Raw genomic sequence first — 23,865 nt, 5'->3', positions numbered from 1 at the left:
AAATCCAAAGCCTTGGAGCGGTGCTCTGTTCCATCCTCCACAGCATGTTGTACCGCGGTGGTGCAAGCTAGCGGGGATGGGAACGTCTTGGTGGCCGGGATTATTCTTGTATTTTTAACTTTCTGGTGGGTGGGTGCTTGGCAGCAACAAAGGCAGAAGTGGTCTCGGTTCCTTTGGCTTTTATTCAGAAACTATTTACCATCACAATAAATCACCAGTCTCTTTAGCATCAGGTCCCTGGTGATGAGGTGTTCCATTACAGCACCTGATAGCATCACCACTACCCGGGTAGTCACCTTATGTACATCCTCTTCTCTTCAACAGTGAGCCTTTTAAACATTGGATGCATTAGGAAAAGGGAGTCTTTATTCCTTAGTGTGTGTAGATGGGCATATTTGAACAATGGCGAAAGGCAATGGACTTGGGGCCTAGAAGAAAAAGTATCCTCTTCCTTTCCTTCCTATTCTCTTGGCCTGTTGTGAATGGATTTCAAGTATAACTGAATGTGTCTCTTGGGAGTGAAAGCCGCATTTGATTAAGCCAATCGTATGGGGCAGAGCTGGGGTGGGTTTTAGGGGACAGGAGCAGAAGTTTTGGTATCGTCCAGCTTTCACAGAGTAATTTTATGGTCCAGTTGACAGAATCTAGACCTGAGTTTTGGCAAAGATTTAGAAGTAATCTGGGCTAACATCCCGCGCCATGGACAATTGATTCTTCACCATCTTTCCCAGGCAGCTCAGCATCTACCTGAGATCTGCTAGCCAGTACGCTGGCCGGAAAGCGTGAACGTGCTAGCACAGCGAGGACTTCCCTGCGGGCTCTGGGACTGGAGGAGTGTGCAGTTAGACACTTTAGATCTGTCTGGAGTAAACAGACAGAGTTGGTTATGATTATGCTTCATAACGACAGTGGCATGGCACCTCAGTCATCTTGTTCTGTTACAGAGCAGCTCTAATTGTTGGGAAGTGCTACTTTTTGCCATTTCTTCAAGCCTTGGAACCAAAAGTATCCAAAATCCCATTTCTGCCCCCTCCTGACTTGGAGCAAATTCCCAACCTTCTGGTTTTAAGTTTTTGCATGTGAAAAAAAGAAGACAATCTCTAACGAGGGAGTCTGTGAGTTGTGCTCTGAGACATGCTTGCAGAATCTGACACACAGTAGGCATTTTACATGACTGTATCCTGTGGGCCTAATTCTCATCTTCACTAGGCATGTGGTAAGTGATTCTGAGCTAGAATTCCAGTGGTCACCTGTCCAGGACAGAGTAAAACAGCTCTTGCTTTAGATGTACATTGTAGGAGTTTATAATATATAACTCATTGTATGAGTTCTTTTTGAGGAAGGTAAGACAGGATGTGGGCTACTGAGCAGGAAACTTAGGGACTATGCACCAGCAGAGGCGGGTCTGCTTTCCTGAATCTATGGCCACATGATGGTTGCAAAGAGCAAGATCATTAGGTTGCCTGGAGGCGTGAAGAAAGAAGGGAAATACAGGCTTATGTCAGAATTTATTAGCATCAACTAAGACTTCTAACCCCCGACGAGGGGTGGGAAAGTGAAAACTTCAGTTACACAATTGTTTGGTCTGCATTGAAGCAAGCAGTTGAAGTGATTCCTATTAGTCTCACTGGTTTTATTTTTCAACTTTGTTTAGAAACAGTCTAAATAATTAATTTTTTTGGAAGTGACTTTCTGCTGCAACTATTTATAATGCCTATTTTTAAACTACTCAGTGTGCATTAGCAAAAATTTCAAAGGCCCTGGGGGTTAAGGGGTCAGGTGAATGAGTCCTTGCCTGATATTTGTAAGAGATTGGCAATGTTGAGAGAAGGAAAAGCTACATTTTCTCCATCACCCTTCCCCAGAATGTGTTTCCTTTGTGAGAACAGCCTCCCCTGATATTCTTGTTAGGACTTTCACTTTGGAAAGCACATTATTAATTTTTAGGTAGTCCCTAAATAATTATTGCACTCTTTATGAAAACCTGTTAATGGGGACGAATAACTTCCATAAAGTAGGCTAGGCAAATTCTGACATAGCATTTCACTAGGGAAGGTACTAATGCTATTTCGTCATTCTAAAATAACCTGAAAATAGGGAAATGGCTAGTATTGTGCAGTGGTCTGGCCCATTTGTTTGATAGGGGTGCAATAATACCGTCACTGTCTCAGTAGAGTGGGTTGCTTAGAGAACCTGTAACATAAATCTAAAGGTTTTTATTTTACAGCTCCAAGGAGCTTTACCAAAGGTCATATATGTTTTCCACAAATTGACAGCTATTGGTATTATTTTGACATAGAAAACATTTCTGCTTCATTTACATTTAGTGTGTTGTTGTTGTTTTTTTTTATATTAAATGTACCTTAGATACTGATGAATTGGCCGTGAGTTATGGCTGGATGGTAATAATAATCCCATTAAGTTGAGCATTCTGTTTTCTAGCCCTGGTGGATAACTGAGAAAGTGTGTGTGCATGTGTGTGTGTATGTGTGTGTGTGTACTTGTGCACATAGGCACCTGTCCTTGAGCACCGTGAAAACCTGCTGCCAGTATTTCTCACATCTTCACGTCTCTTTATCCTATCATCTTGACTCCATTTGGCCACATGGCTACAAACCCATTATAATTTCACATTCCCATTATGTCAATTTCCAGATAAGTTATTTATTAAAAAGCAGTTCAGTAAATATGTAAGGAACAAATGAATTTAACTACTTTTAGTTTAAAGCATTTCTTTTAAAGGGTAACTTTTCGCAATAGATTTTTTTTTTAGGGAGAAAATATTTAACATTCGAATGTTTGGGTTTTTTTAAAGAGAAGATTCTATTAGGAATATTAATCTGAATTATATTTAAATACAAAAAGACTGAATTTGAAAATAATTTTCTGTGTCACTATTTTGAATGTTGTATCTCTTCTGTAGTATCTTTACAGATAACTATTAATTAGATATATGACATATGTTGTTTATTTTTGTAGTTAAAACAGAGCCAATGAGCAGCAGTGAAATAGTTTCAACAACAGCAGACGGGTCTTTAGACAATTTCTCAGGTTCAGGTAAGGAATAAGTATTAGATTCTTACATTAATACAAGACATTATTTTTCCCAGTTTATTTATATATACAAGTATGTATATGCATGTGTGTATATGCATGGTAAGGTATATATCTGTATATATATCATATATATAATATAACTTTTCTCAGAGTGACATATTTGCAGTTCTGATATTTTTATTTAGTATAATAAAGTGTTTGCAGGAAATGTTGGTATCCTACAAAGGAGATAAAATCAAAATGAATTTTTCTCTTTTTTTTCCTTTTGTAAATTATCTTTATTATGGTCATGGCTCCTTCCCTTTTTGTCTTGTTTTTATAATTTTTCCAATCATGCAGATTTAAGTAGGTGAAAGTAAGTTTCTAATACCCCCTATGCAGACTTATGAGCCTTCCTTCTAAGCATTTGTCATGTCAATTATAGTCGTAAGTTAGACAGATTTGTCAAGCAGCTTTAAAACCTCGTTAGTTTTTAAACTGTTTCACGTTAAAGAAGTCTGCCTCCAATAAGCAAAATGTCCAAGTTTCACATCTGTGATAGTGAAATTGCTGATAAGAAAGTGATTGTGATAATAAAACAACTGTGAGGATATGATTATAAATTTGCCAAATTTGCCCAACTTGGACTATTTCAATGAAAAATTATTTCTATCGGAAGTAATTCTTAAATGTTTAACCATTTTCATATTGCCTGCTGTATTTATTAAACCTCTCAATAGTAAATGCGATACTTGCATAAATTTGTGATTGATTTAATCTAGCTCTCAGGATCATTTATTTAATACACACCACAATCCAAAGGAATTATAAGTAGATATAAAATAAAATACAAATGCATAACTTTTATACTAATGATGCCAGTACCCATTAGTTCTTCTGTAAAACACTCACTAGAATTTGGCTTATGCCAGGCAATGTGCTTTGTGCTATTATGGATTCAAAGATGTATGAGAATGGTCCCAGCTTGGGCTAAAGGGGCTGAACTCCGACCAGGCCACCGCAGTAGCGTTTCATAGTGGCAGAGGGAAGCCTTGGACCCCAAAGAACACCCAGGAAGAGCCCAGCAGAGACTGGGGTGGGGTGGGGTGGTCAGGGAAGGCTTCTTGGAGGAGATGCTTGCACTCAGCCTTAAAAATAGAGTAGGAATATATAGGGGTCAGCCCTGCACCCATATTCTGTGAAGGAAGGAGACAGCCCCCACTCCCACTTTGTATGAAGGAAAGGGTCAGCCTCTACCCCCACTCTAGGAAGGAAGAGGTCAGGATGGAGGCATGGAGACTTTCTAAGCTGGTTTTTAAAAAAGAAAAGGAAAAAGAAAAAGAAAGGTGGGACAAAGCACAGTGGACCTGGGGCATTCCGTGGGAGGAGACCAGGTGCGGGGCACGGGCTGTGGAGCAGCTGTTAATAGTTCGGTGTCCTTGGGTGTACCGTGTGAGCCAGCAGCGGGGCCATGCTGCAGAGGGCGCAGGGCTCGAGTCCTGCATGGCGTTTGTGCAGTGGGAGGCATCAGAGAAAGGGGTTGTATGATCATGGTCACATACAGAAGCATGGCTGCAGCTGGATGGAGGGGAGCATGGTGAACTGAAGTGGAGGCACTGGTTTTATATATATGTATTTGCATTAATTTGGGCAAGAAATACTGAAGACCTGAGGTCAGGTGCTGGCAGTGGGTGTGGGAAGGTGACAGATTAAGATGTATTAAGACATAGAATTTGTGGTCATCGTGACCAATGAGCACGCGGATTGCGGGATGGGTGAGGCAGAGAGAGAAGTTCAGAGTGAGGGATGTAAGAGGAGAAGACTGAGAAAGAAGGGTGGAGGCTTCCTTTGGGGTGTGTTGATTATGAGGTAACACCCACCTGAAGAAGTGGGAGCTCAAGAAAGATCTGGAAGGGAAATTTCTGAAAGTGTACAGAGAGTATACAGGGTTGAACCCAGGGTAAGCCTATATGTAAGACAGGGGATTGAATGAAAACAGAGGTGACTGGAGGAGAAGGAAGAGTGTTGAACCTTAAGCAAAGGTGGGGAAGAATTTCAGGGAAGCCCTGTCTATACGACAGATTCATATACAGTGATTAAAAATAGTTTCTTAAGAAACTTAATGATGAGAAAATGTTAACTATATTAAGTGAAAAAGCAGATTACAAGTAGTGTAGTCCGTATAGTCACAGTTTTATTTCTTTTTGAAAAGGGCATTTGTGTGTGTGTATATGTTCCTGTGTGTGTGTATATATAAATTAATGATGGTGCTCTCTGGATGGTGGAATAGAATTTGAATTTTGTTCTTCTTGTGTGTTTTTTCAAAAGTTTTTTCCCCCAGTGCATATGTATAATACATATACTTTTAAAAAGTAATGATTTTAAAGTTGAAAATCACATACTAAAAATAGATAAGCTTTTGAAAGTATGGGTAATAATAGTATTGCATCATTTTCCTGTTGTTGATAAAGGTATTGTGGTAAAGGGATTCCTTGTTTTTAAGAAAGATACACTGAAGTGTTATTAAAAGGACAGCAGATTGCAGATCTAAAAATGCGAAATACACATTGTATACATATACACCTATAAAAAAAGAGAATAGGAGATAAAGCTAATCTAATAAAATGTTAGCATTTGGGGAATTTGGGTGAAGGGTACTGGAAGTTTTTTCCTTTTCTTCCAACTTTTCTGCAAGTGTCAAATTTATATCAAAATGGAAAAATGAGAAGCATCAGTGGAGTGAGTCTATAGCCATTTCCATGGATGGATGGATGGACTTCGGTTCCCCCTGTGCCCATGGCCCAGAGGCCCCATTTCTGTGTCTCCAACATAGTTCCTGACAGACAGTATGTGCTCCTAAAGTATATTGAATGGATGGATGATTTAATGAATAATAGGAGAAAGTGGACACAGAAGAGAAAAATGTCTTTCAAGTACACATGTTAAAAGGAGAAGGAGAGAAGGTAGTCATTAGAAAGAGGCTACAGGGTTGAGGATGGCATTGAGAAGTTCAGGGGGCGTTTGCTGCCCACAAAAACTTTCCAGAGGTAGAGGAGGGTCAAGATATAGGCAAAACAAGGATAATTGGTGGTGGAAGGAAGTCCTTAATGGGACTGCAATGGCTTAAATCCCAAACAGAAGTGAATCAGCCTAGAAAAGGAGTAACTTCCACAGAAACATCAGGAAAGACGAATGGAGAGTAATGCAGGTGAGTTTGAAGGGGAGGAGGAGGCAATACATTGAGGGGACTCCTGCCTGATTCCTCTGCTCTGACTCTTCAATGGCTCCCATTCATCTCTAAAAGCCACGTTCTTGCAATAGCCTACATGCCCCATCAGACCTTACTGCCTGCCTGCCTTGCTTCGTGCCATTCCTCCAACATGCCAGTGGTTATGGGAAGGTGACAGATGTGTTTCCAATCAGGACCTTTGCAGGGGCAGCCCCTCTGGCTGGACTGCCACCTTTAAGTCTGGGCTCAGATCTCACCTTCTGAATGAGCCCATCCTGATCACCCTAGTCCAGTGGTCGGCAAACTCATTAGTCAACAGAGAGGCAAACTTCCCTAGTCCATGTTGGAAAGCTCTCACTATGGACTTGGCAGTCTTTCTAACACACCGAGCCTCCTCCACCACACACACCCCATAACACTGAGACTGTTTTGCCAACTATATCATTTACCCATGTATTAGGTTTATGTTGGTCTCTCCCCCGCAACAAAATGTAAGTTTGTGGGGGCAGGGACTTTGTTGTGTTTCATTCATTTGTATCCCCAACACCTGAAATAGTACCTGGCACTCAGATATTTGCTAGGGGAAATAATGAATCCATGAGTGAATGAGTGAATGAATGAATGAAGGCTCCTACTTTTTCCTCTGACTCAAAATGAGAGTAGTAATAGGCTTGTGAGCTTGAAGGGGTAGAGATGATTGAAATAAATGCTGTGAGACTGGAGAAGTACAGGCTGCTTGGGAACATAAAGGGGGGTTGACAGTAGAGTCAAAGGTCCAAACAAAGATGGAACTAATGAGTGGACCCTCTATGGCAGAGCGATTTTTCTTTATAAGGCTTAGCTGCCCAGAAAAGACACTTGTCTTGATCCAAGATTGAGGATTTTCCAGGTAGGGCACGAAGAGAAGAGAATTGAAATGACCAGTAAAAGAATGGTTTAAAGTAATTATTTTGCCCTGATTGGTGTGGCTCACTTTGTTAAGCATTGTCCAATGCACTGAAAGGTCACTAGTACTGAGTCAGGGCACAATTCCTGGTTGGGGTATGTGCTGGGGGCAACAGATCAATGTTTCTCTCTCTCTCCTCTCTTTCTTTAAAAATCAGTAAAAACATATATTTAAAAAGTAATAATTATTTATGAATCCAGAAGTAGAAAGAATGAAAAGGCAGGGACAATAAGTTGCGAGAAGATTAAGGACGTCAGGGGTCCTGCATCTCTTGATGAGGTTGGAGAACAGGTACAATGGAAACAAAGCAATGAAAATTCTGGAAAGAGGATGTTCCTTCCTTAATCTCAAAACCAGTGAGGGTTCTACCACATGCTTCTGCAGTTGGTTCTCTGTGCTTCCCTTCCTCAGCCTTTGGCACTACTTTTAAAATTAGTTTTCATTGTCCTTCCTCCTTCTAAACTATAGCCCTATAAGAACAGAGGTTCTATTTGTCCTTTTATACTTACTGTGTAGTCCCAGAGGCCAGCATGGAGTCGAGCACATGTGCAATGGTCAGTAAATGTTTCTTAAGTGAACAACTGATTGGGTCATTGCTGTTGTGGAATGAAGAAAGAGGTCCAGGATGTGGTATTGTGCTTGGTGGTTGACTTAGAAGGCTAGAGTTGAGGGTTAGATAGAATGAGAAAAGGGTTGGATGCATAGCCCAAGATAATGTTGGGACTTGTGAGGGGACACAGTCAAAATACTACATCTTGATAAATGCAAGGCAGTGTGTAGGAGATGGGTCACCATGGGAACGTTGTCACAAATTTCCGAGAAGGGAGGGCTTTATGGGTGAGCAGAAAAGCAATCGTTTGGAAGAAGCAGCAGTGAGGATACGTTATCAGGTCTTTGTGGTATCTGGAATCTGAGAGAATGAGCAGCCTCTGCTTGGAAAAGATGTGCAGGAAAAGCATGGGCTGAACTGGAGGCCGAGGGAGAGTTTGGTGAAAAGACTGAGGAAGCTGCAGAGCATCTTGTTTTCCATGGATTGATTCTCTGATGGACACAGGGGGAAGGATCAGGTGAGCTAGGGGACTGGATCAAGGCAGGGGAAGCTTGGAGCACCAAGGGGATGGACATTCTTTTCACATCCTTTAACCTTTCTTTTCTTTCTTTCTCTTTTTCCTTTTCTTTTTTTTCTATCTTCCCTCTCCCCTCCCTTTCTTCCTTCCTTCCTTCCCTCCTTGAGTAAAGATGCAAAAATCATGGCATGCTGGAGCAGGACTTAGGGTTTATACAAGAAAGAAGAGGCTGTTGAAAGCATCCTCTAAGCATTTAATGCCAAGATGGCCTTTGCCTCTGCGATTGCCACTCTTTATTTCCTTCTTCATGATGGCTTAAAAATTTATACCCTGACTATTCTGGGTGTCTTGAGGAAAAAACTAGCATGAAAAAGAAGTAGAGCCATTCTGACATTGGTAATAACTATCTCTATGTCTGGCCTTCAAGGAACCCTAGCATTTTAAAGGGTTAAAGAGGCAGAGGTTCACTCTTCCAGAAAAATGACCAGATATCCTGGTGTGAGGAACTGGAGGAGAGGAATTGGTTTTCCAAGGCACGTGGCTAAATTGAAAATTGCAAGGTCGATTATTAGGTTTTTAAAATATAGTGATGTTCTGGTCATTTACTATTTACCAATGAAAAGCAGTATTTTAATGATTTAAATGTTAAGAACTATTGGGGTTGAAAATAATGTGTTTTTAAGGGATTGCAAAATGTCTTGCCTGCTGCTTCTGCCATTTCCATAAAGCCTAAATGTGTTATTAATTTGTTAAAGAAAATGCCAGCCAATGATATTACTCATAGAAAGTTGACTTCTGGTGGTATTGGAACCTGGAAATAGAAACAGAAATGCTTCTAGAGGGGGGAAAAGTCACTGTGTGTGGCAAATACATTTTTATTTTAATTAAAAAAAATGTTTGTGAAAAGATAAAACTTTTTGGGTCTGATTCTTCCATTCAATAATTACGTATTGAGCACCTACCATATGCCAGGTAATGTTCTAGACAGTGGACTACAGCAGGGAGCTTCCATTCTTATGGGAGAGAGAGAGAGAGACAGTGAATAGGAAAGTGATAGTGTAGAAACATAATGAAGAGTGCTATGAAGAAAACAAAAGCAGATCAAAGAATACAGTGAAGAACAGGGGGAGGTCTCATAGGGAAGGTCAATCTCGGGAGAGGGCATCTGAGCAGAGATCTTAGTGGCGTGAAGGAATAAGCTTGGGTCAATCTAAATGTAATAGGAGGGTAACAGGGCTGGGAGATGGAGAGGTGGGTGTTGTGGTTGTCACATGATCTAATTTATGTTTTTAAGAGATCACTGTTTATTATATGGAAAATGCTCTGTGGGACAAGAACGGGCAGAGGGCAATGGAAGCAGGGATGTTAGCCTTTCCCTGGTCAGAAGAAAGAGGGCTGTGTGAGGCCACATCCTTCTTAGAAGAGCCACCAAGTCAGGATTAAATGTGCCAGGATTCTGTTAGGGAAAAGGAGTGGAGGAGAGAGGGAAGGGAGGGGAGGCAGGGGGCGTGTCCATGTCCTGCCTGCCATTCTCTGGTGGCTACAGTGTTGGCGATCGGGGTCAGTGGTAGTCAACAGGAAGAGAGAAGTTGCCAGATTTAGAAGATATTTTGAAGGCAGAGCTGACTTAACTTACAAAAAAAAAAAAAAAAAAAAGGGTATGGGAGAAAGAGAAGAATCAAAACATACTTTTAGGCTTTGGATGTGATTGTCTGGCTGAGTAATGAGATGGGAGTTGTGAACTGAGAACTTGCTAATTTTGAAATTTCTATTGACCTTTTCATTGGATTCTCAAACTTGTGAATATTATTTATCTTGGGTTCTCCGCCCCCTTCCTACAATAAGATTTGGGGCGCTTCTTCAATTTATACATTAGAAGTAGGAAAAAGAATGGAAAGTAATACGAAACAACTGTGCTAAACTGGAGAGGTATTAGTTGTCCATAATTCCCAAGGCTCTAGCATGTGGACCTTGGAGTTTGCTGATGGAAAGATAACCATTTTAATTATCTTGATAGATGAGCTGCGAACATTCTTTTTTGCTTAGGTTATTCTAGTCCCATAAAATTAAAACTCATCTGAATTCCTAGATCACCGTTTTAAAGAGTGTTTTAAACAATTAAGGGGATAAGATACGTGAGGCTTACGATGGGAGATGCTTGACTTCAGACCACACAGAGATGGCAGGGATTTGGATTTCGAGAAAGCCCAAAAGATACAGCATTAAATACTCAATAAATTTTGGTCCACGTAGTGAGGGAAGTAGCAACAAGACACTTGGGCAGCATTGCAGGCTCTTATTCACATTTACTTCACAAGAATACTATTTAGTCCAGTTTCTATTGCCAAAGAGATGAATTGTGAACTAAGAACTAAGTACTAGTACTAAGTTTATTGTGCATGTTTATAAATAACTTTAAAAAATTAACGATTTTTCAAGTCATTATGGTTTTTAAAATATCTACTTTGCTCATGACCTAAATCTCACAATCTCATTGAACACATATTGTTTATTTTTTTTATTTTTAAATATATTTTTATTGATTGCAGAGAGAGGAAGGAAGAGGGAGAGAGAGACAGAAACATCCATGATGAGGGAGAATCATTGATCAACTGCCTCCTGTATGCCCCACACTAGGATCAAGCCCACAACTTGGGCATGTGCCCTGACCTGGTTCATAGGTTGATGCTCAACCACTGAGCCATGCCAGGTGGGCCAAATATTGTTTATTGATTACTTACCACATGCCAGGCCCCATCAGGTGCTGAGACAGAGTAAGTGGTCCTTGGTCCCAGAAACTCATGGTTAGCAGAGAAATCCAACATCTAGAGGCTATATATGCTGACTGCGAGGCAATGTGTTGAGTGCTGCATTGCCATTGTTCATAGCATTTTAAGAAAGTAAAGAGAAGGCAGCCATTATCCTAAAGAGACAATGATGTTATAGTCCCAACAGAGTGGTGAGTGTTTGTCAGGAGAGGAAAGAAGAGCAGGTCGGGTATAAAGAGCAATTGAGATGACATGAAAATGCAGGGCATGGATGGGGCGTCCTCGCATCCAGGGAGGCTATGGAACACTAAACCCAGGGGAGGGTGGAAGCTTGCAGCTCTTCGTGTACTCTGCCAAGGGTTTGGAATTTTTCCTAGGGATCATGTGAGCTCAGTGGAGAGACTGCAGGCTGGAGAATGACCAAGAAGTTTCCTTTGGAGAAAGATCACTGTAGTGACAGTAGTGGGAGACAATGGGTGATGGGTGGGATGCAGGGACGGAAGCTAGGGGGCAGTTGCGGTTGTCCAGGTGAGACATACTGAGGACCTGAACTGGGAAGGGAGAGGAGGGATGGAGGATGCAGGAAGCTCAACAGGCAATTTCTGGATTTGGGATGGGTGACTTGAGAGTCATGAAATAGAAGGGGGGAAAATGAGATGATTTTGAGATTTCTAGTCTCCATTATGTAAGCTGTCAAGAGATCGTACTAGTATGTTTTGATGAAAAGAGTCAGGCTGGCGGAAATACTTTCTCATTTAGTCACTTGGATGTGTTACTCCATTTCTACCCCCAGATGTAAATGGGGGGAAAGAATCCTGCTTTTAAGCATTTTGCTGAACAGAAGGTGATGCTGCCCATTGAATGTAATTAAAAATATAAACGAAATGGCAAATTTTGGACAAAGATAGTGGTTATCTGGGTGTCTGAGAAAGTAAACATATTACAGAAACACTGTATTATGCACTTTATGTTATTTCATTTAGTCCACACAACACTCCTACTGGTAATATTATTGCCATCATTTTACATGAGAACATATCAAGGCTGAGAGGGTTCAAGTCACTTGACTAAGACCACATAGAGGAGTCGGAACTTAAATCGGAGCTGCAATTAAATTCTGATTCCAGAATATGTGTTTAATTACCACACACTGCAGCCTTTCAAATCTCTTTTGTCATATGTACACACATAGACTGTGTGTTTAATCTCATTCAGAGCCTCATAGAACTTCCCATACCCTGTGTAATAACTTTGATATCTTCTATTTTATTATTCTGTTGGAAACAAAACATTGCTGGGTGTAACCTATAAAGTTGAGTTTATGATCTTTTTATGGGTCCCGGTTCACAATTTGAAAAACACAGGGATAGAGCTAGAAAAGAATAAAAAGGGGTTTCTGTGGTTTCCGTCATCAGATGGCATTTGTGTAATTCTTTTGGTAATAGTGTTATTTTTAAAAATTTTATCTTTAACTGTGATTGTGCAGGGACTCTGTGGGATAAGTCTGCTTTGCCCTTGGTTTCTATTCAGGCTTCGAAAACGGGAGTAGAAAAGGTTGTAGTCACAGGTGACCTTGGCAAGTGGTAGTCCTTGGGTCCCGGTGTTCTCTCACTAATCCCTCCCTCCTCTAAACGGCAATATTTAACTAACCCTCCCAAGGCTATTCGTGTGCCCCCTCCCTGCGTGTGACAGGCAGAACTTGTCTTTGCACCTGTAGCACTTAGTCGATGCCTGGAACAAAGTAATGGCTCAACAGGTGCCTGAGGACAGAGGGACATCAGTGGGTCGGCCAGCCATTTCTTCAGTGTGGACCCCATCTCAGCCACAGGGTTGAAGTCTGGCAGCTAGAAGGAGGGGTGCCAGTCCAGATCTATTCTGTTGCCACTGGGTTGGGGCTGCTGACTTTCCAAGGATAAATAGATTTCGAGATTCTAGTTCAATCCCACCACTGTTCTCCCAAACACGAGCTAGAAAATTACATTTGAGGGGCATAAATGTACTGATGTGATGTCATGAACAATATATAAAACTTTGAGTGCATGGAACCTTGAGAAGGGTTTTAATGAAGACTACAGTGAGTAAATAATAGAACCTCTGAAGAGAGGAATTATTAGTGAAGAAGAAAAGAAACATATTACATCTGGTGATAATTTACCCAAAGAGCCAAAGAATATACATCTTAGCCAGGCAGAGACTAAAAAGAGTTTGAGGGAAACTGTATATACATTTACATTATATATATTATATAAAATACATATATAATATATATTATACATGTCTGTATGTATGTAATTAAAATGTATATAGATATATATGTACATAGACAGATAAATAGCCCTTATGTATAGCGAAAAATGCTGAAAACTACCATTGAAGGTCTGATGTTAGCAAAAATGGATTTGTGTTTCTTTTGTTCAGAATGAATATAAGAGAACATTTGATAGAAGAATTTAGTATATTTTTGAGACATAATGAACTAAATGTATGTGATTTTTGGAAACAAAATTCTGCTTGAATGCTCCCTTTGAAAAAAAAACACACAATACACACACAGCTTTTTACTTGGACACTGAAGTTGAGCACCTATAACTGAAGGCAAAGGAACATCCACCTCAGCCAAGAAAAAACAGGCTCAGCTTGCAACTTGAGAAACTTAAGATAGTTATAGGAATGCGTTTTCACTAAGAAATATTGCTAAATCAGTGCAGGCAAATGAGGACCTGTCCTATTTCTGCTCACTGGAGAGAAGATTAGACCGTGTTTCATGGTAATCCAGTCCCAGGTGTGTGTTCCCGTTGAGCAGAAACAATAGGCCAGGTGACCTTCTGGTCCTGCCCAGCCCTGCAGTCCCACTTCACATCTCCCCTTTCAGCATCGTTCCACACAGTAGCCCGGACTCCTTGTGCTCTTCAAGTTCTGCCACTGAAAAACCCAGCACAGCATGCTGGCAGGCATTTTAGAAGATTGTGACTATGTGTTCTAAGAGTTCGTTTAAACTTAAAACCACTTAGTCAGTTCCTATCGGTTTCTTAATATGGTTTTACTTTCTATTAGGTTGGCTTGCTTTCTACAGGTTAGAAAGGTCTCTATGGTCAACCTACAGTTCACACTAGATCCCTGCTTGATACATCTTTTGTATTTTGCTTTGATCATTGTGCATTTCTTTTTTTTTTTTCAGCAATTGGGAGCAGCAGCTTCAGCCCAAGACCAGCTCACCAGTTCTCCCCACCACAGATCTATCCTTCCAAGTAAGATGTATTTTCTCTCCATCAGTAGCTTTTTCTGAGTAGTCTTTTACCTTATTTCCAGTCATGTCTTGTGCCCACGTTACATCTTAATTTAAACTCAAGTGCGTTTCATAGAGACTTTACTGTATTTATGCACATTTGTTTGGGGCCTCACGTGGCGGAGACGGCGGTCTCTCAGCACTTTGTGTCTCACATTTGAACTTGTACTTGCAGAGGTAGTCTAACTGAAATTTGTGAAATGCTTGTGAATCGATTTCCTTGCATGTTTCCATCTAATGCATGGGCTTTCATTTTCTGTCATTTCTGACAAATAGCAGAGCATACCCACATATTCTCCCTACCCCTTCCTCACAAACTATGGCTGCATATGGGCAAACACAGTTCACCACAGGAATGCAGCAGGCCACAGCCTACGCCACCTACCCACAGCCGGGCCAGCCATACGGAATTTCCTCATATGGTGAGTAAGTCCGATTTTCAGTTTAGGGGTACCATTATCGGGTGGGCATACCTGAGCGGCACGGAAAGACTGTCATCTTGGGCCACTTTAGAGAGTCCTGTCACCTTTTGTGTCTCCCTTCCTAATGCGATTGTTTCAAACGAACATTGGGAGACCTGGTGGCCGCTTATATTGAGGTCAGAGGTGGCAAATGGATGGCGTGGGTCACAGGCCCTCTTGGTCTCATTTCCTTCTATTTATATCCCCCCTCTTCATTTGCCATTTGAGCACTTGGCTCTGGAATCCAAAGTATGTGGGTGCATATTTGCGATAAAACGTCTGTGAATGAAGTCTTTTGGGGTAAAGATTCATTTCCTATTTATCAGATGCCTGGCTACGATTAGGGAAGTACAAGCGGAATTCAGCAAAGCCTCGCTCTGAACTCCAGGGTGGCAGTGTGATCACGTTTCAGCGTTATCCGCTGTTAGGAAAAGTGAGCTACACAGCTCGGCGCGGGCTGCACTTGAAAGAGGCAAATCAGGAAGCCGTTCAGGCTCACCTCCGTTTGTTCCTCCTCACCTGCAGATGATCAGAATCTCCATGTAATTTAGCTCAGTTGTTACAGGGCCGAGACCTGCCCTTTAAAAATAAGTCCGGCAAAACCTCAAAGTTTACTTTTACAGAATCTTAGGATTTCAAAATACCCTTTCTTCAGTTGAATTGCAATTCTAATTTTAAATAAATTGCAACCCATTTGAATAGAAAATGTATGAATTATTGGCATTTTATGAAGAAATACATAAAACCTTATCAAGAAAAAGTATGTTAATTTTGGAGGAAAGAACTGGTAGAATAAGTAATTCTGTGCTTATTGCAAAGGGTTATATTTTGTGATCAATATTCTAATTATGTTTCTGCTGCTATTGTTTTGTAATATTTTTCCTGCAGTATATTGAGAGAAATGTTTTTAAGCATTTCATTAATAATTAGAAGGTAAATTACTTCATTTCTTTCATTTTCTGTCTTTACCCCAAACCAAGGCAACCATATATAAATTTCTTATAAAATATCTAGAAATTGAAATATAAATTATCTATATATGACTTTACCCTTTATAGTTTTATTTCAAAACCATCAGCACTGACTGTGATCTAGTTAAATGTTTTTAAACTAGACTTTAAAAACAGCCATACAATGGACTTCCTAGAATTGTCTTTCATTTCCATAACTTTGACTCAAGGTTTCTCAAAATAATATTAGCCATAAATCAAAGTTATCTATAATTTGCTTTTTAACTATTCTTTTGCTAAAAGGATCTATGAATTGTGGAGCTTTAGTTCTATAATGTGAGTTAAGGATTCCCCAGTGTATATTCTCAGATTTTATTGTAAGCTGATGATTTGAAGTTTCAGCGTCGTCTCCAGTATAGGCCATGCTAGCGTTCTGTAGACCTGCCAGCGGGGTTGTGGGAAGGTACCATTCCCGGTACTGCTTGGACTGCCTCTCACAATCTCTCCCCCATTCATTCAGTCATGGTAGGGCCCATTGCCAACATCTGGGCTGTGGTGTAGGGACTCCTCCAGTTCTAAACCATTAGCAAATGTCCCTATTGTCTGAAACAGTTGTTCCTGGTGGATGAGATGAGCAGAGTTTCTGAGATTAGAATCAGAACTAGTAGAGTAAGGATGGGAAGTTTAATATGACCGGTAGGGTTGGGGAGGAGGTCAGAGCAAGGCTCCTTGTAAAGGGCTTTGATCCCTGGGCCTCCCATGCTTATAAATCTTCTGGGAAGGATTCTCAGTCCTTAGAAGTTTCCTGATCACCTTCTTTCTTCTCTTTTTTGGGCCTAGACTACACAGGGATGCCCCCAGCGCTTCTGACCAGGCATTTTATTTTTTTCTGGGGTCAGTGCATCAAGAAATATGGCAGCCTTCTCCCCATTGCGTGAGCGCATAGTTCAGGGTTTTTAACTGCTGATAGTCAAGGTGGTCTTAAAAGATCTTCTCCAAGAAAGATCTTCCAATGTTCTTAAAAGATCTTCCAATGGTCTTAAAAGATCTTCTCCAAGGATTTGTGCCCCCTGACTTTTTACTGAGACCCTGTAAGAAAAGATAGGCAAATCTTTTCATAGTTAGAACAATAGATCGGTGGGGAAGAAGAGCTCATACTAGTCTTCACTAGACCTGCTTGGAGTTGGTAAGTGAGATGGATTTGCCAGTTTGTGGGTAGAAGCTACAGCGATGGGTGTGGCTATGGGCCTTTTCTACCTCTTCCTGCTTTTCCTTACCTTTCTAACAGATTCCCATACCTCCAGGCTAACAGCAGAGGTGGCACAGGTAGAGACTTGGAAACAGGTCATTATAGCCTCGATGGAGAGAGGAGGGGGGCGATCCCTATTGTGACAATATGGGAAGACCGAGAGGTTCTAGAACCATCACACCCCCTGCCCCAGGGATTGTTTTTCCAGGGGCCATTTATATGGATGGGTTATTCATTGGTTGGGATTACCTATACCGAGAAAAATCACATTTTTTAAAACGTTAAGGGTAAGACTTAAATGTCATGGCCATTGTGAGGTTACTTAGTGATACTGCAGGAATTAGAGGAGGCTCTCTCAGCCGAGAGTCAGATTCTTCTACTGCCTCAGGAAAATTACCTACTTCATTCTACTGATGCAATTCCCCTAAAATGGAAATAAACAGTGAGACTACTGTGTACTCTAGATCCCAAAGATACCATTTATCTGAAGTGCAAAGTAAAATTATTAAAAAATGTGAATTCCCTTGGCAGAAATTTTCCTCCCCTCCCTCTGTGGGAATGAAGGACAATTGGGAACTTTCGTGACTGTCTTTAATTAGGATCCAGGGCTGAGCCTGTACAGCAATCCTGCCAGACCCCAGTCCTGAAACTCGAATGGCAAACTGATGCTTTAGGAAGTACTTGGAGGCCACAGTACATTATTTCTATTACAATACAATACAAAAAAGGTGTACTTTAGGCTACACTTGAACCAATTCTGTTTGAATTGTAATAGTTATGATGCCAGGTACTCAATTTATCGGGGTGATCACTTCATAAATTAAGTAAATGTCTATTCAGTGGGTTGTATACCTAAAATTAATATAATATTATAAAACTATAATTGAAAATTTTAAAAATATTTAAAGATATTTTTAAAATATACAACTTAATAAAAAATTAAGTCAGTTGATTAGCAACCTTAAAAAATATATTTGAATAAATAGTTAAAACTACAAGGGACAAAATGGGAACTATTGGGCAACTTCACTTGTTTATAAGTCACTCTGCTGTTCTACAGGATTTAGTTCTTAATATCCTGCTTTTTGTGTGGCTTATTCTGTGCCTAAAATTGCCTCCTCTGACTTCAAAATAAGTGTGTACTAAAAACATCCTTTTGGTAAAAAAGTAAAGAAAGAAAATGCTATGAGGCTAGAGAATCTAATTACTTTTTAGAGGGGGGGAAAAAAGGATTTTGATTCTGACCTTCCTCAACATAGCAACTTTTGAAATACTTTAAAGTTTAGTTATGACCATTTCTTGACTATAGAGGAGAAAGATGATCTTAAACTCTTGTAAAACAATAAAACAAGTATAAAAGTTCTATCATTGGAGTTCAATTTCATAGAAAATGGAATTCAGAAAAACCTTAAGAAAGTACAATGTGAGTAGGCATTCAAATCTGCAATAATCCAGTTTTTTAAATTGAAGCTATAGTTTAGGGTATTACACTCTAAGCATATATACACTTGATTATTGAGATAATATTGAGAAGCATTTGAGACAAACGGTTGTGGGGATGTTTTTGCATATTTACCAGTTTTTGGAAATGAACAGATAGATAAGCTATCACTAACTGATTTAGGTGCATTGTGGGCAGGCATCAAGACTGAAGGTGGATTGTCACAGTCTCAGTCACCTGGACAGACAGGCTTTCTCAGCTATGGCACCAGCTTCGGTACCCCTCAACCTGGACAGGCACCGTACAGCTACCAGATGCAAGGTCTGTATACACACTGACGTCGCCCCGCCCTGTGTGAACCCTGTAGGAGGTACTTACTAAAGTAGAATCTGAAGGTCCACGGAAGGAATGGGTGATGGTGGAAATGGGATTGTGCTTAGAGGCAAGATACCTGATTCTACTTTTGCTCTTCACTTACCTATTCTCCAGGCCTAAATTTGCACATTTATAACATCAAGGGGTTAGACGGAATGATCTCCCAGCTTCTTTTCAAAAAGCTCCAGAATTCTTTGTGAACTCGAGGTTTTCTGCCCTTCTTGTGACATATGCTAAAAACTCTGGCTCTTGCTGTGGCCATCAACCTTTCTAAAAGGGCTTAGTTTTCACCCTGGCTGGTGTGGCGCAAGACATTGGAGCATTGTCCCTTACACCAAAAGGTGGCAGTTTGAGTCCTGGTAAGGACACATACTCAGGTTGTGGGTTCGATCCTCGGTCTAGGCACTTGTGGGAGGCAACCAATGGATGTTTCTCTCTCACATCAGTGTTTCTCTCTCTCTCCCTTCTCCCTAAAATCAACTTTAGAAAAAAGTAAAAGGACTACATTTTCTTTATTTTTATTACCACCCTAGAAATAGAGTATGTGATATGTGTTGACTAAAATGATCTACCAAAGTCCAAGAGAAATGGGTAGCCACTAGTGCATCTTCAAGAGGGGGCTTCCAAGGACCAGTCCCTGGGTTCTGGTTTTAAAACTGGAGATCAAACTAGTGTAAGCACCTCTCTGCAGCCTCGTGATTACCATCCCAAAATGAGCTTACAGAAATTTTCAAGTACGCGTTTAGACGTTTCTCCAGTCACTCGCTAGCCAATTTTATGTTGATTAAATCAAACCTTAATTTTTAAGAAATGGGACTTGTACTCTCTGTGTCTTTTCTTTTTTCATTTCATTCTGTGAGTAATATTTGACTATTGTAATTTCCTGAATTGTCAGTCTAGGAAGGATTAGGGTGCAAACTCGTCCTGCACCCCTGAGAGTTTGAGAAATCTTACACTTGGGAGTCATTTTTATCTTTCTGTCCTCAAGCATATGCAGCAGAAACAGTTCTAAGAGGACTAACCAGCCATCAAGTGTAATCATAGTGTTAGAATAGAGAGAAGAATAGCAGTGAAGGAGGAAAAAAAAGTTAATTTGGAGGAAAAAACCAAACTCTTCATTAAAAAAAAAGAAGAAAGAAGGACATTTATTTGTAGCATTGAATGGAGGATTGCCTTTCTACCCAGAGGCTTCATTGCGTCTCGGCTTATTGGATATTGCATTAAAACTTACTTGTGGTTTTGTGTGTCCCTTTGTTGAGTAGCCTTTCTGGATGGATTTTAGAACTCATTTTCTGTGACTGAGTTAATATTTCATATGGGTATTTCTATAATGACACTTCACTCAATTTTAGATTATTGGACATAACATGATGTCCACAGATCAAGCCAGGTAATATGCTATTAACTTGAAACTTAACTGCCCAGTGTGATGGTGTATAATTATATATTATAGATTCCTTACGGACAAATTTGGGTAAACAATTAGATTCTGTTTAATATGTATTTCTTAATTATTAAACACATGATAAAAAAGATCCACCATTATTAAATGATTTTGTGTGCCCTGTTGTGGGAGTCTATCAAGGTAAGAGTGTCTTTTCAATACACCTTGTTTTAAATATAAAAATTTCTATAATTTCTAAGATTATTTTTATAAAAATTTCTAAACTCTGCTATTTTTAATAACAGTGATTTTTTTACTGATATAGATCTCATGTACCAATACTAAAAGCTCATGAAGTAAAACCTGAGACTGGGAAATGGCATTCACCTTTGCTGCAAGATTGCTGGAAATTCCTATTTCTGCTTTATCTCTTTTGTACATTTAGTGAAAGATCAGAAACTTAAGTTTAATTGAGAAAGACAAAATGTTTTTGTTTATAGACAACTGTAGAGTTCACCCCAAGGAAGAGAAATCTTTATTAGTTTTTGACATCTTCCTGCTCCCAGAGTCAGCCTCCATGTTTCTGGAAGAAGTTTTTGAATGGTGTGTGGAGGTCTTCACACACCATTGACAAACCTTATGCAAATGAGTTAGCAGAATGGATGAGTGTGGATGGACAAAGGATGCCTGCGACCTCTGGGTCAGCTGTACAGATGGTGTGGAGTGTTTTCAGTGCTGCTGGCCAATCAGAGGGCATTGACAGAATGAAGCAGAGGGGGAGCATGGTGATGGTGGTGTTGTATGTGAGTGTGTGTGTGCGCGCACGCGCGTGTTTCTACCCATACATACTTGTACTAAGGGCAGGAAAACTACTTAGGAGAAACTGCTTCAGCCTTTGATTTATTGACCAGTTTCACAGAATATCTGCCCAGATTGTCACAAGCAAGTCTTATTCTCCTTTCATGTAAAGAGGCATCGGAGTTGACATCAAGCTTTAGTTATAATTTTTTTAGAACTGCAAGTTCTGGTCCTCTTGCTGGTATCACCACCCATTTACCCCCTCAGCATAGACTTAACTTCCCTCCACCACAGAGGTTCAGTCATGTGAGGAAATGAAATTTTATTTAGCAGTCAGGTAAAGAAATGCAAAAGATTTTCACACACACACAATACCCACACACAATTAAATTAAGTCAAGTCACTTAACTGGTTAAGGGTTAAGCTTCAGCTTTGAAGCAAGCCCAGTTTTCCCTAATAACGTAGTTCTGTTGATTCCAGACATTTGCAGGCAGAGACCTTTTCTACTCATATTTCATCTCTGCTATCTAGTTGCATGTCTGAAATTTACAAATGTTGTTGGAAGTGGAGAGGCCTCGGACACAATGACAGAAATTAAGATTCATAAGAACTCTGCTTCTCTTCGTTTGGAGAAATGAATTTGGACGTTAGCATAATAAAAATCCCTATTAGTTCATTATTGTGGGTTATTCAAGTCAGTCTTCCCTTGTGCCCATACTGGTAGGTGGAGTGGAGCTGATTGGTGCCCTCCCAGAATCAGGTGGTGGTGAGAAAGCCTATCTGAGTGTTTTATTGCCCCAGAGTAGCAGGGATGGTGCGGGACGTTCCTGTCTTCTGCACCAAGGAGGGGTCAGGATTCCCCGTGATGGATGGAAGGGGCTGCACAGATGCACACGTCGGGGACCCAGAGGCCTTGTTTATTTTCCTAAGGCTTTATTGCTCTTGCCTAGAGAAGAAAATAACACAAATTCTAACTCAACTCCCTCTTTGTATACGGTGTTGTTCGTTCTGTTAAAGAGATTGGGGTTCAAAACCAGTGAGGAGAGATAATAAATTAAGGGCAGAGACTTGCTAACGGGGCTTGGAAGAGCGCATAACTCCATGGCAATCTGCACCACACTTCTCTGGGATTCGTTATGAAGAGGGAGCGAGCTAATAATAATCTAATAAGGGACCCCACCCTCACTCCCTGGGGGCTGCCTCTCTGTAGCTTTTCAAATAGATAGATGAAGTATTTCAGTTTATCAGTCATTTAGAACCTCAAAACTGCTTAGCAAAGTGCACTGTTAAGAGTTTTTCATTCACCAGAGAAATGGTATTTTTCAAAAGGGACAATACCAAACTCCAAAATAATAGGGTTTTAAGAAAATGTATATTATACTTTTTTCATAATCTGCTATGACAGAGCATTTGAGATTTGCACTTTCTGGTGTAAAATGACAGTAGGCAAGAGTTATTATTGCAGCTAGCTCTGATGTCCACAATTGCTTTGCCACTCACACCTATATTTTAGTTTGTCTTTTCTTGCATTCTAGGATTTATTTTTTCTTAAGTTGATTTTTTAAAAGTCATATTCCATTTCAGTTCTTTTAGCATCATCTGATATTTCAAATGACACGTGCTGAAAATTATATGGAAATCTTTTGCAATCCAGTTAGTTATACCAATAATTGATCAGAGATTCATACCAATATTATTGTTTATATAAGTTTTTAATTTAAAACATATAAACATAGATCAAGAAAGATCAACGTAAAGGCTTTGCAGTCTTTCCTACCGAAGTTAACAATTCTCTTGAGAATAGAGAAACTGTAACTGGGGTGAAAAAGAAAACTTGGTCATTTAAAATCCTTCTCATAAGGAATGGGGAAATGTTGGTCTTCAATAGCACATCTGGCCTTTGAGGCTTTTCCCCAGGGAGCTGTGCGAACTTCTGCCACATAGATCGCGCCCGATGATGGACACAGCCCATGGCGAGGAGGCCAGGGAGGGAGAGAAGTGGGCTTCTGGGAAAATACACGAGGGATAGATCGCATCCTGCATGCCCAGTGAGTGCTGGAAAACACTCTACGACATGGGAAGCACAGACAGGCCCCAGCAGGTCCCAGCATTTTCCTGTTGGCTGGGACTCTGGTGTTTAATGTGGTCCTTATTCCCTGTGAAGTAGACCTTTGACCTACACATTACCTTCTTATTTTTTTAAGTTTTTTGTTTTTTTTTAAGTTCTAGCTAGGCAACGTTCTTCAGGTTAAGTCACACACAACACTTTGACTTAGCATTTTAAATCATGTTATAAATCAACATAGACTGGGTTCTTCTTAACTGTCAAAAAGTAGTAGGGATTTACTAGTGAAAGTTTTAAGGGGTTGGTTAATTTTTAAACTACAGTTGCTTTGCGCCTACAGAACTGGTGACCCGCACAGGGTCTTCCAACAAGACTGTTTCTTGTTTGTTACGGTTGACGAGACCACCACCCTTTCTCTGTAGGGACCCCTGACAGTGACATGAAAACAATCTTTGTGATACACTCTCTCTGGGTGACTTTATATCATTTATTTTAAAAATTATTTAGTAGCCTAAAAGAGAGCTACAATGATAGTTTTACTATAAATTTATTTACTGAATTTCTCAGATACCCTTGTCTCTACCCTTTGTGTGTCTGTGATGTTCATATAACCAAAAGTGAATGCAACTTTTTATAATCGGTAATTCACTTTCCATGTAACGGAATCTGAAAATCTAAGAGGTAGATTTGACGTAGTAGAATGGAAAACACTGACCTGGAAGTGGAGATAATGCTCAAACCCTAAGCAAGTGTCCTTGGACAAGGAAATCACCATTCTCTTTGCTTATAAATGTGTTATAAATGTACCAT

General features: G+C 40.2%; 1 protein-coding gene across 8 annotated transcripts in view; it reads left to right on the top strand.

The window, feature by feature from the left end:
* The window catches only part of EYA1 (EYA transcriptional coactivator and phosphatase 1), a gene marked incomplete at both ends in the record, with an annotated part of 284,113 nt that overhangs the window by 158,241 nt on the left and 102,007 nt on the right, over positions 1-23,865 (top strand). For 2 of the 8 annotated variants that reach the window (XM_079796672.1, XM_079796670.1), the window contains 4 exons: positions 2,980-3,057; positions 14,225-14,294; positions 14,612-14,754; positions 18,632-18,758. In XM_079796672.1, coding sequence (XP_079652798.1) covers positions 2,980-3,057; positions 14,225-14,294; positions 14,612-14,754; positions 18,632-18,758 — 418 coding nt within the window. Of the gene's footprint in view, positions 1-2,979; positions 3,058-14,224; positions 14,295-14,608; positions 14,755-18,616; positions 18,759-23,865 lie in introns of all 8 variants that reach the window. The other 6 variants (XM_079796671.1, XM_079796669.1, XM_079796667.1 and 3 more) reach the window with 3 other exon arrangements.

Source organism: Cnephaeus nilssonii (genome assembly GCF_951640355.1).
Source record: "Cnephaeus nilssonii genome assembly, chromosome: 18".
In the NCBI taxonomy this organism is placed as follows: Eukaryota; Metazoa; Chordata; class Mammalia; order Chiroptera; family Vespertilionidae; genus Cnephaeus; species Cnephaeus nilssonii.
Note: the sequence above shows the minus strand (reverse complement) of the source record. Positions and strands in the feature narration are given on the sequence as shown.